Source organism: Lampris incognitus, chromosome 16 (genome assembly GCF_029633865.1).
Source record: "Lampris incognitus isolate fLamInc1 chromosome 16, fLamInc1.hap2, whole genome shotgun sequence".
NCBI classification, from domain to species: domain Eukaryota; kingdom Metazoa; phylum Chordata; class Actinopteri; order Lampriformes; family Lampridae; genus Lampris; species Lampris incognitus.
Window position 1 is genome coordinate 29,920,389 of NC_079226.1, and position 12,823 is coordinate 29,933,211.

At 44.3% G+C, this 12,823-nt stretch overlaps 1 protein-coding gene across 1 annotated transcript; it reads right to left on the reverse strand.

Annotated features, from left to right (window-relative positions):
- Positions 1–6,264: 6,264 nt before the first annotated feature.
- Positions 6,265–11,022, reverse strand: LOC130126630 (receptor expression-enhancing protein 5-like). Its single transcript, XM_056296234.1, has 5 exons — positions 10,730–11,022; positions 7,943–8,036; positions 7,468–7,606; positions 6,495–6,663; positions 6,265–6,331 (listed from the first exon to the last, which is right to left on the reverse strand). Exons 1-5 carry the CDS (start codon positions 10,845–10,847, stop codon positions 6,294–6,296), a joined length of 558 nt encoding a protein of 185 aa, XP_056152209.1. The 5' UTR covers positions 10,848–11,022; the 3' UTR covers positions 6,265–6,293.
- Positions 11,023–12,823: the final 1,801 nt, after the last annotated feature.

The following is a 12,823-nucleotide window of genomic DNA, read 5'->3' on the forward strand; positions in this document are numbered from 1 at the left end:
AGGCAGGGTGGGTGAAGTGGGTGGAGAAGAGTGTCAGGAGTGATTTCCGACAGAAGGGTTCCAGCAAGAGGTGGCACGGTGGCGCAGTGGTTAGCGCGGTTGCCTTACAGCAAGAGGGTCCTGGAATCGAGTCCCGGGGTTGTCCAACCTTGGGGGTCGTCCCAAGCCGTCCTGTGTGGAGTTTGCATGTTCTCCCCTTGTCTGCATGGGTTTCCTCCGTGGGCTCCGGTTTCCTCCCACAGTCCAAAGACATGTAGGTCAGGTGAATCGGCCATACTAAATTGTCCCTAGGTATGAATGTGTGTGTGTGTGTGTGTGTGTGTGTGTGTGTGTGTGTGTGTGTGTGTGTGTGTGTGTGTGTGTGTGTGTGTGTGTGTGTGTGTGTGTGTGTCGGCCTTGTGAGATAGTCTGGCGGCCTGTCCAGGGTGTCTCCCCGCCTGCCGCCCAATGACTGCTGGGATAGGCTCCAGCATCCCCGCGACCCTGAGAGCAGGATAAGCGGTTCGGAAAATTGATGGATGGATGGGTACCAGCAAGAGTTAAAGGGAAGGTTTACAAGATGGTTGTGAGACCAGCTACGTTATATAGTTTGGAGACAGTGGCACTGACGAAAAGACAGGAGGCGGAACTGGAGGTGGCAGAGTTGAAGATGCTAAGACTTTCATTGGGAGTGATGAAGGAGGACAGCATTAGGAACAATTATATTAGAGGGACCGCTCCGGTTGGACAGTTTGGAGACAAAGCAAGAGAGGCAAGATTGAGATGGCTTGGACATGTGCAGAGGAGAAGATGTTGGGTATATTGGGAGAAGGATGCTGAATATGGAGCTGCCAGGGAAGAGGAAAAGAGGAAGGCCAAAGAGGAGGTTTATGGATGTGGTGAGAGAAGACATGCAGGTGGCTGGTGTGACAGAGGAAGATGCAGAAGACAGGAAGAAATGGAAACGGAAGATCCGCTGTGGCGACCCCTAATGGGAGCAGCCGAAAGCAGTAGTAGTAGTAGTAGTAGATTAATTGCTCTGTCAATCTACCGATACACAACATCCATCCATCCATCCCCATTTCCTCTGTCAGACCATAATCTCATCCAGTTCACTATTCCATCCCCAACTCCTTGGCCACACCTCCTCAGAGAACTAACATTTCGCAATACTAAATCTATCGACCCCCTCCAGCTCTCCGATCTGCTCTCCTCTGCTCTCCCCCTGGAACCAGCCTCTACCTTACCTGATGATCTCACCAATCATCTCAATGCCACCCTGTCTGCCTCCTTCAACACACTGGCCCCTCTCAAAACAAAAACAGTCTCCTTCAACACCTCTGCACCCTGGTTCACACCTGAGCTCCGCACAATGAAACAGACTGCCTGCCAACTGGAACGACTTGCCAAGAAAACATCTCTCACTGTACATCAAGAAGCCCACAACCTCCACCTCTCTGCCTACAAAGATGCACTCACCGCCGCCAAGTCGGCCTATTTTTCCACCATCATTAATGATTCCAACCACAACCCCCGCACCCTCTTCGCCACTGTAAACAACCTCCTCAAGCCCTGTGCCGATGCCCTCTCCAACTCTACTGCTGAACAATGCAACTCATTTCTCCAATTTTTTGCAGACAAAATCGCCACTGTCAACAAATCACTGTCCTCTGCGTCTGACTCAGCAGCACCTACTCCGGCCCCTCTTTTCCCCATTCCTCTTTACCTCCATACCCCTCCCCCTGATCGCCGCCTCTCCCGGTTTGTTCCAGTTGCCCCTACCACTATCTCTGAACTCATCAGCTCATCAAAATCCACAACCTGCTCCCTTGATCCCCTCCCCACCCCCCTACTGAAGAAATGCCTCCCTGCCCTATGCCCCTACCTCACCAAACTTTTCAATTCCTCACTGTCCCATGGAATTGTCCCCTCTTCCTACAAAATTGCAGCTGTCACCCATATTCTCAAGAAACCTGGTCTTGATCCACCCTGCCTCAACCACTACCGGCCAATTTCCAATCTCCCCTTCCTCTCTAAAACCCTGGAACTCATTGTCACCACACAACTCCAAACCTACCTACACTCCGACAACCTACTTGAACCCCTCCAGTCTGGTTTTCGCCCACTCCACAACACTGAAACTGCACTCCTTAACGTACTTAATGACGTCCTCATCTCTGCTGATACTGGAGCCCTTAACATCCTCATCCTCCTCGACCTGAGTTCAGCCTTCGATACTGTGAGCCACAACATCCTGCTCACCAGATTGAAAGATGTTGGTATTGAAGGCACCGTACTCAGCTGGCTCCAGTCTTACCTCTCCTACAGGTCACACTTCATCTCACTTCACAACCACCCCTCTGTTCCATCCACATTCACACAAGGGGTTCCCCAAGATTCTGTACTCGGCCCACTCCTTTTCATCATCTACATCCTCCCTCTTGGTCAGATTCTCCGCCATTTCAACTTAGACTTCCACTGTTATACTGATGACACCCAGATATAACTCAGCACCAAATCCCCTCACAATCCACTCCTCTCTCACATCGACTCCTGTCTGTCTGCAGTTAAAGTCTGGATGCAGCAAAACCTCCTCAAACTCAACAGTGACAAAACTGAACTCCTCTTCATTGGCTCCAAGTCCACTCTCAGCTAAATCAACAACCTTGCACTCACCATCGATGGCACTACTGTCTCCCCTTCCCCCCAGGCACGCAACCTTGGTGTGATCCTTGATCCCACCCTGTCCCTTGAGCCACATATCCGCCAAATGGTCAAATCCTCCTTCTACCACCTTCGCAACATTGCAAAAATAAGATCCTCTCTCACACGCCCTGCTGCTGAGATTCTGATCCATGCCTTCATCTCCTCCCGCCTTGATTACTGCAACTCACTCCTCTCTGGCATCAGTGCTAGCTCTATCAAGAGACTCTAATTGGTCCAGAATGCGTCCGCTCGACTTTAACTTAAACCAAATCCTGGCACCACATCACCCCAGTCCTAAAAGACCTCCACTGGCTACCCATCTCCCACCGGATCAATTACAAACTCCTGGTTCTCACTTATAAAGCCCTTCACAAATTGGCTCCCCCATACCTCACCGATGTCCTCTCCCCTTACCAACCCTCTCGGTTCCTCAGATCCACCTCAGCCTCCCTTCTCTCTACCCTCAGGTCCAACCTCCGTGGCTTTGGTGACCGAGCCTTCTCCAGAGCAGCTCCCAGGCTCTGGAACTCACTTCCCCAAATCATTAGAGACTCAGAATCCCTGTCACTTTTCCAATCCCGTCTCAAGACACACCTTTTCTCCATTGCCTTCTCGTGTGTCCCCCCCCCCCCCCCCCGTCTGCTCAAAAAAAACCCTGGTCTGAGGCAGGCTGGGGACTGAGCGCTTGACCTGCATCTGTGATTTATGTGATTTATGATGTTTGTTTTTCTTTCCCTTTATATCTGTCCAAGTCGGAGAGTACTGCTGGCGTCGTCTGTGGCTGCCGCTTCTCCCTCTCGTAGCCCCCCTTCCCATCCACCCCTGTATGCCTGTGTTATGTTCATCTGTCGTCTTCTTTCACTCCATTTATTGTAAAGCGACTTTGAGTACTTGAAAAGCACTATATAAGATTGATTTATTATTATTATTATTATTAGATTAATAATTTGGGGAGTAATTTGAATAACTAATCCCTCTCCCTACTGCCATGTATGCAGATGCAAGATGGACATTGAGAAGATGGAGGATGTTCTAACGCAAACCACAACAGAGCTGAGTGATTTTAGGACTAAAGCATTGGACACACAGTTAAGCCAGAAGAATAAAGACAAAAGTTTTATACTGGGCTCTCAACTTCTTATTTTTAATGCAGGTTTTTCAACTGTGTGAGCCTACCACCTGTGGCTATTTGTGCTTTCTAAATTTGAGCAAGTAATAAAAACAGCAAAGATATGTACATGTACATATAAAACACCTTTTTTTCTTTTCTTTTTTACATGTGATGGCATCAGCCACTTGCACTTTTCCGTTGCGCAGAAAAGAGGATTCTGACAATCTGAATGGCATAGATATTTCTTTATTAACCACAAATGTAAACTTGTATTTTGCAGTTCATCTGGGAGTGTGCACTTAGTGATAGATTTAAAATAGCTACAAGTAACACCACTACCACTTAAATCGGGGTTAAAAATTACAGAAAAGACAGGCAAACGCAAGCAACTTAACCTGCCATGCAATTGCAATGAGCTGCTATGACTTCTCCATCTTGTTTGGCGATGATCCACATCTTTAGTGGCATTTCACCAGACCTTTGAGAGTGGTTAACCTAGTAACGTTGAGATATTTCTAAGTTTGAATTGAATGTTTGTTGTTAGGTTAATCCACAGGACAATGAATGAAAAGCTGCTCACCCTGGCAAAAACCAAACGACAGTCATTGTGCAGCACCTTGGTACCAAAGTTGTGGACCCAACTGCTAACAAAAGTTGTGTGCCTCCATGCTTTTGTATGCTTTCACTTGTTGTCTTGAGTAGAAGGATGTCTGGAGGACACGGTGGTTGCTTATGCTGCCTCGATAGCAGGCAAGTCTTTAAATTCAGTTAAAAAAAGTCACTCTTCATAACATAAGGATCATGTCCAACATATCTTACTTTCTGCTTATAGCTTTCTCTCATAATATTGTCCAAAATAGCACAGTTCAGGCTTTCCTCCATCTCGTCCATTCTGCTTTTCCCTTCCTGCCCTCCATCTGAATCTCACACGTCATCAGAATCACGTGACTGCAAACAAGCTATTCTCCAAACTGAATTTATACCACTGTAAAATTGTCCTTTATATTTTATCATTGCCCAGAAACCTTCCAATCTTTTATCTTTACAATAAAATGTTTGCTTCTATTTCATTTGTTTTACAGCACAAAGACATGAGGGCTGTGGATTTAAATTGTGATTTCCTTGATTCAGTGAATTGCAACTAGAGGATTCACCGGTGCATGTAGACCGGTGATTCAGACCAGATGAAAATTTACCACTTTTAGGAGTGACATGGCTTGGAGAACAGACAAACAGCAGTGTTAGCAGCATCAAAATCTAAAACTTGGATCAGCACTTAAAACAAAGACTTTATTCTGCAGTTCATCTAGGTGAATGCATTTTTTTTCCTTCATAATTATGAGACAAAAAAAACCCAAACAAAACATTTATACTGCACAAAACAAAAGACAATTCTCCCAGTTTACAAAGAGCTTCTTTCCAGTGGGTCAGCCACACATGAAATGGTTGGCACGGGAATTCAGACAGTGTGCAGACAGGCTGTCGTGATGCAAGCCTGCAGCGTTTCAGACGTTAATAGCAGCAAAACGTTACAGTCGTAAACAGCCTGAGTGGAATATGACATTACTGGATGGACGCATCAGTGCTACTTATTCAAGCCTTAACAATTGTTGGCCAAAATATTGATATTTATAGAGATGTTTTTGATACATTGTATAACCCAAGCTATTTATCAAATGTATTGTGCATTTGTAATGTTTAGCTGTGTTTTTTTGGTGTTTTTTTTACTTTGGAGATGTTTCTTGATACGCTGCTGTATAACCCAAAACTGTATCAAATGTACTTTGCCTTTCTAATGTGATTTTGAAATGGCACATGTATCAGGTACTTGCTCCTTCTACAGTATGTAAATGTGATTGAGGACACTCCTCCCCATGATGGTGCACACGCGTGTCCTATCCCCTATCTAATGTCTGTTGAAGACTGTCATGTCAAATTGTTGGTAATTTATTAAACTGTTCTTGCATTGTGGCTACAGCTGTGTGACTTCCTTCCTTCACACTTGTGCTTTCATCGTGGTCAACGCCTCTCCAACGCTGGTGTGCGTTCCGCCTCACTCCCGTTCTGAAGGCCAAAATATCTGCCACAGAAGACATATACCCAATACCCCAACAATATTTACTATGCCCTGACATTGATCTTAATGGTTTACTAAAAGTGCAGATACATAATCCCCCCCCCCCCAAAAAAAATTACCCCTACCACCCTCACTACCTATTTTGTGAAACTTGTGTAGATGGTGAAGGAGAAAGTGGAAGTGGGGAAAATCATGTTCAGACTCAGTTTAGAGATGAAGTAAATATGAAGTAAGATGATGGGTTAGTGTTAAAGAGCCGTCCTGGCAGCACCAGCATTGAAAAGGTGTCGAATAAACAGGTTTTTATTGAGCATGTGAGGCACCTTAGGCTTTGGTTCATCTGGATGGAACGTACCATGGGAAAACATACATACACACACACACACACACACACACGCACACTTTTCCTCCCTCTGCCCATCATTGGTCCTTCTCATGTTTCAATCCATAATTCGCAGCTGACAAGAGAAAAAAAAACAGAAGGAATGCTTTTATTGAATGTCTTTGCAAAAAACAAAACACAAATGAATGCATTTGAAAAGTATTGTGTCACACGAGTAAAAAAAAAAAAACAGGGGCAATAAGACAACGCTGTATAGGCATGTTGTGTGGTGGTCTCACCCTCTCTGGCGACAGAGTCGGCCATGTTCTTGGCCTTGCCACCGAGATCAGCGACGGCCTCATCCATGGCAGCCTGGTGCTTCAGGAAAAAAGGCCGGACCACGTTCTTGTACAAAACGTTAGAACCATTCAGTGCCACTGGAACCATGCACCACACTAAGAAAAAGCACTGAGGAGACACAAAGTGTGTTACCATCACTCATCTGGTATGATGTTACACACCGTTTTATAGACTACTATATACACCATGTCATACTACTTTCCCTTCATCTTCTAATGTCCACTGAATGAACCAAAGTCTTATTACAGAATTATCACAGCTTTTTTTTTTCTTCTAAATACTTTTTTGTTGGCCCTCCCCCATTTTCTCCCCAGTTGTATCCGGCCTATTACCCCACTCTTCTGAGCCATCCCGGTCATTGCTCCACCCCCATCTGCCGATCCGGGGAGGGCTGCAGATTACCACATGCCTCTTCCGATACACGTGGAGTCGCCAGCCGCTTCTTTTCACCTGACAGTGAGGAGTTTCGTCAGGGGGATGCAGTGCGTGGGAGGGTCATGCTATCCCCTCCCCCGAACAGGCGCCCTGACCGACCAGAGGAGGCGCTAGTGCAGCGACCAGGACATATACCCATATCCGGCTTCCCACCTGCAGACACAGCCAATTGTGTTTGTAGGGACGCCCGACCAAGATGGATGTAACACAGGGATTCAAACTGGTGATCCCCGTGTTGGTAGACAACGGAATAGACCGCTACGCTGCCCAGACACCCCCCTAAACTCCTTTTTAACGTCCATATTGACAGAAAGCCAACTGACAAAAAGGTGTTGTTCAAAATGCCAGAGAATTTTCTATCTTTCCTGGGTGTAAAACAAAAAACCAAATAAGAGTATGAGAGAAAGGAAACCATGAAGAAAAAAGTCAGAAAATAAAACTAAGCATCAGCTGTGCAACGCACCCGCTTTAAGCTACCTTGCCAAAGAAGTAGAGGGGGAACCAAGAAAGCAAGATGTCAGTGAAGGCCTCCACAATGCTGAACAGCCCGTAGATCACCCAGTAGGTCAGCCACTGCGTGTCGTCTTCCTTCTTTTCACTCTCGATGGCCTTGATGCTGAAGGGACCAGGTGGAGAAGTTTACTGCAGGTTCTCAAGTCATCCCATTAACAGTGAATGAGAGTACTGATAGACTGAGATGGCTGTGGGCCTGAGCTGCTGGGTGTCCCAGCATCTTTTTTTCTTTTGAAACTTTTTCCTTGAACTTGCAGATAAAAAAAAAAAAGTTAATTCAAGAGCTCAAACACCACGACAGCACGAAAGGGAGGGAAAAAGTTGTAGTTGCCAGTCAAAAGGCAGCTATTCCTTGCAGATTAAGGAGTGAGTCAAGGGAGAAAAAAATGAAGTTCTGAAATACGGCAACATCAAACAAGTATTTAAAGTTCATACATACGAGCAGTAGGCTGGATAGATGAAGCCAATGAGGTTGCAGAGGAGTGAGGCTCCATGTCCGAAGATAAGATAAAGAGCGACGAAGAACACGATACCTGTGCATAAGAGCAGGAAAGCCACATTAAATCACCCTTGTAATGGGGTGTGTCAGAGAGCGGGATGCCAACAGCAGAGTAACAAGATAAGGGGGAGCACTAAAACCAAACACAGGGACTCCAGTCCATGAGGCGGAGATGATGGGCTGTCCTGCAGCTGAAATACCTCAGTGTCAATGTGACCATGTAAAATACCCTGATCTATAGCCCTCAAGTGTGTGAAAGATTCCACATACTGGCTATAAGGCTAAACCTGGACACAGGCAAGTACACAAAGGCAAAAGGTGGATGAGCAGAATGAAAAGCTCACTCTTCGATGCCTGAAGGCTCATGTCAGAGCAACCACACATGTGCAAAACTTGAAATTTGGCCGCTAATAATCACAAGATCCTGTGGCGTCTTAAATGTACTGTGAGTTGAAAGACTCGGACCCTGAACATTTGTCTTAAACATGAATTACCGTCTTGGTCTCTTATTTACTTTGCATTTAATTCAATCTTTATGCCACCATCAGTGGCCTGTTATTTAGGCTAATGGTGCCAGAATAACTGGGAAAACAGGTATAGTCAAAAGAGCTAGCCGTTGGCTGAGCCAAACACTAAAAAGACTGTAATGCAATGGTTTACATAGGTAAATTGCTACCAGAGGCTTGATTATTAACATGATTTTGAATATGTAGGAATGCAAAACTTTGACAACAGTTACCAAACCTACTGACGGAAAACCAGCAGGTCATTGAGCTGTGTTCTGCAAGTACAGCACCCTAGTAGTGATCCAAGGGAATGGTTGTCGAGTTTGTCACCTGTAATATACCATTTCATAGTGTTAGAAAAACAAAAGTGAGGACTTACAATCCATCATACTTACCGCGGTAGCAATATACTAGTATGGCTTACTCTTGACACTTAAACTGAGCTTAACAACTTGTTCCAACAAACACCAAGAGCAGGTTTGGGGTAAATGTGGTTTCATGCTATTACGACCATGAAGACAACACGCAATGTCTGACACGTTGTGCGTGGTCTTCACCTTTGTACACCTCCATCAGCAGATTTCTCTCCTCACCTTCTGAGGTGGCACAAGAGTCAGCCTGAATTTGACACGCTACTCAGCTAAACGGAAGACCAAAAGCCACCACATTTTTTTTTCAGTTTAACTAACTAGCGTACATCATAAAGGCGCACAAAATGTAACATAACCGAGCTCCCTGAAAGGTGCGCCTGCTTCCACCCCATGACATTGTATTACACATTCATAGGCTGCACATTGATGTAGTCAAAGCATTCAATGAATTCCTGCTGCACTTCTTCCAGCAAGCTCTTGGCCCTAACTGAACCGCCCACCCTTCCCTTCACGTATTCAGTGACCAGAAACTGCTTACGTTACGTTACACTGTGGTCCTTGGCCAAAGTACTTCCAGTTGGTTCAGGTGAAAGCTCAAATCCTGGTATAATTTGACTGCCCTCTCTAATTCTATTTATTATACACATGGCAGAGCCATATAATGTTTTAAGTTTTTCTATGTCTTAAAGTCACAGATTGATAAGGTCTGACAAATTAAGATACAGTACACACAACTATACTGACAACGAGAAATATTTCAACCACAGGAAAGTATCTGGAAGACAACCAAGTAGCCTACCGGCTCTTTTCTGGGATTAGCAATTCAACTGACACCTTTTGCATTTTCCCGACGCACTAAACATTATCCACAAGATCGTCCAAGCTGATTAAAACAAATGAGATGTATTATTTGCATAAACTCTGACTCAGGGGCAATAAAGGGAAACCAAACACAGTACATAACGAGTTTTTCAAAATTTTTATCTGATCTTTCAGTTTCAGAAAAGAAAAAAAAATCCACATCCTCCACACAACCACGCAAAGGGCAGTGAGATGAGTTGGGGGTACTCACTAACTGACACTGTGTCGACAACTAGGTCCCCAAACCTGATACTTCTAGCCTACTGGTCAAACTGGCAATGTTGATATCTCCCTGGTTAAAAAAATAAATAAAATTGAAAAAAACTGAAAGACAATTGAAATGAATTGTCTGTACTATATGAACTTCATCTACACACGTAGATGAAGTTCAGTGTGCAAAGAAGTGTTAGATGTGGACATAACTAACAAAGCAGCCAGCAGACAGGGGTTATCCTAGGATCTGTCTCCGTCTCAGCCATGCACCGGGTATTTCAGGGTGTGTTAAAAATACCCCAGAGACCAGCTGTTCGCAATAGGAAACTGGAAGGAGTTAAACCACCTACTGTGATATGCGTAGTGGTGAGGGCAGTATAGCAGGGGACTTAGTCCAACTTCTTAGAGAAGGTTTATCTTAATGAACTTTGGCATTTTAAATGGGAAGGGAAGGGGGGTAATACTTATGTTAGCCAGCAATATTTGATGTTATGAAATCATACAACTACGAAATGATCAAAACTTGTTACGTGCAGTTTCACAGTTGTCCATTCAATCTGAACTCGCTCGTTCGCGGGAGATCCATGTGCAGCGGCGGAGGGATAACGCTTGATACGCCCGGGAAGAACTTTACCGTCAAACGGGTAACTTGGTCTGCCCATAGAGTCAAACGGGTAACTTGACCTGCCCTTTAGCTTTTCGACGTAAGCTACCCCAATGCAAGAGCGTGTCCCCGATTTGCATGCCCCCCCACTGAGTCGTGAACTTTAACCTACCTGTGGAGATATATTCTTTCTGTACCCCTGTTTTTTCCTCCAGCGTGCCCAGCAGACGCGACACGACGTTCCTCTCTTTCATCAGCTCCCCGTAGCGTTGCTTCAGCTGAGACAGCATTTTATTTTTTATTTTTTTGCGGGTTTCTCTGAAACCTGACTTCTGAACCAGAAGCAGACGCGATCAGCAACAGGCGTACGTGTAGATCATCGAATATTTTATATTCACCCCGACACGTAATTTAACTAACCTCAATTTGATAATTCGCCCGTCGGCAAGCCGCTGGCAGCTGGACCCCCGGGTGGCTGCGAGGGGCGGGGCCGAGTTTGAAGGACCGCACCCTCTAACCAATCAGAGCGCTCCAGTGTTCACCGTTCCGCGGAACAGGTGAGCGAAATGAAGGCTTTTTTGGGGGGGGGGCGTTAGGATATTAAACAGACTTTTTACTTGAGTTCACTTTTAGCATGCAACTTTTGAACTGAAAAAAGTAGTTGTATTACCGTTGTTGTACTTGCAAAAGGTAAACTTGCGCGTAGCACTTAGTTTACTCGTGGTTTTGGACATGTTGAATTCTTTATACGTGTACTATAGTAATTCAGGCTGATACTTCTACTTTAAATGAAACTTTGACTTTTTTTTTTACACTTTGAAAATTATAAGTGCATTTTTAGTTCTCCAAAGTTAGCATAGTTTTTAGTATACTTTAAGCACAAAGACGTGACATTGGCCCGATGTTATCCTCGGCGAAGTTCATAGGATAAAACGATCAGATCGGATTATTTACTTTCAAAGGAGGAATTGTCTGGGCCTCGTTAGGCCTATATGCCCGGTTCACAATATAATTTTACTGTTTTGCTGATAACTGCTTATCACGAGTGAAATCAATGTCTCAAAGTAAAGAATTTGAATAGTCATAAAAAAAATTAGTCGACCACACAAACAAGACGGGAATTAAATTCAACAACATCTAATTTCAGTAGGGATAACATATGCATATTGAACTTATGCATTGCTCTGTTAATATATTTAACATTGTTCTTATTTACATGGTGTTGGTATAACATCATCTAAACCAGTGTTTCTCAACCGGGGGTCCTCGGGCCCCTAGTGGTCCGTGGTGTAATTGCAAGGGGTCCGTGAAAATAAAATATCTTTAAAAAAAAGATCCTATGACATTTATAGAAATAGGATTATTTTACTCAAATGTGACTGAGACCTTTATCTACCTAAACTATAAAGGGTAACAGGACTTTTTTCTCTAATTACATCTGTTTCACAAGTGTAATTTATTGTATTTTAATAAGAGATCTCGCTCCCGTTTGCATTGTTAAAAGTTACTGCATAAAAATTCTGTTGTTACATAAATCTGAAAGTTACTGAATACATATTCTGTTTTGTTACATATATCTGAAAGTTACTGCATAAGAATTCTGTTTAGTTAACTATATCTAAGTTACAACTGAAAGCTCTTATTTTTGCCCCAAAGAGTGAATAAATGCTATAATGCAATTTAAAATGCAGTTTCTACTGTTTCTATCAAATTGCAACCCCCTCCCCCAAGATCAGGTGGAGGGGTCCTCGGGGTAGATCAAAAATACGCAGGGGGTCCAGGACCCCAAAAAGGTTGAGAACCACTGATCTAAACTACCCAGAGAGTCACACAGGACAAGGCACCTTGTGACGTTGTTCAGAAAGGTGCGATATTGATAACGTTTATTATTATAAATGAATACACATACAGGCCTACATACACACGCATGTATAAATTCATGCAAATGTACACGAAGCTATTTGTAATGTCTGTATATGTTATAGTATGCAATATTCTTACGCAGCACAAGAATATTAGAGCGTTGACATGCAGCGCACGCCATACGTCACGCTTACCACACGAGGGCGCCATGGATCAATTTGAGTACAAAGCCTTGCAAACCGGGGGGGGGGGGGGAGAAGACAACTTGAGCTTTGTTATTGAAGCACGCAGAGGCGTCGTTTACGCTGGGGTCGCGTCCCCACCACTTCGCGTCCCCACCACTTCCTCTTCTGAGGAAAAAGTAGCTTCAATCAGACAGCATTTAGCTACCGTTTATGCAAAA

Bases quoted from the DNA above. Each gene is read 5' to 3' on its own strand.
- LOC130126630 (XM_056296234.1), bottom strand. From the start codon at position 10,847: ATGCTGTCTCAGCTGAAGCAACGCTACGGGGAGCTGATGAAAGAGAGG. The intron at 7,607-7,942 runs GTATGTATGAAC...TGGTCCCTTCAG, and splicing joins ATCTATCCAGCCTACTGCTC to CATCAAGGCCATCGAGAGTG. The intron at 6,664-7,467 runs GTAGCTTAAAGC...GTGTCTCCTCAG, and splicing joins CCCTCTACTTCTTTGGCAAG to TGCTTTTTCTTAGTGTGGTG.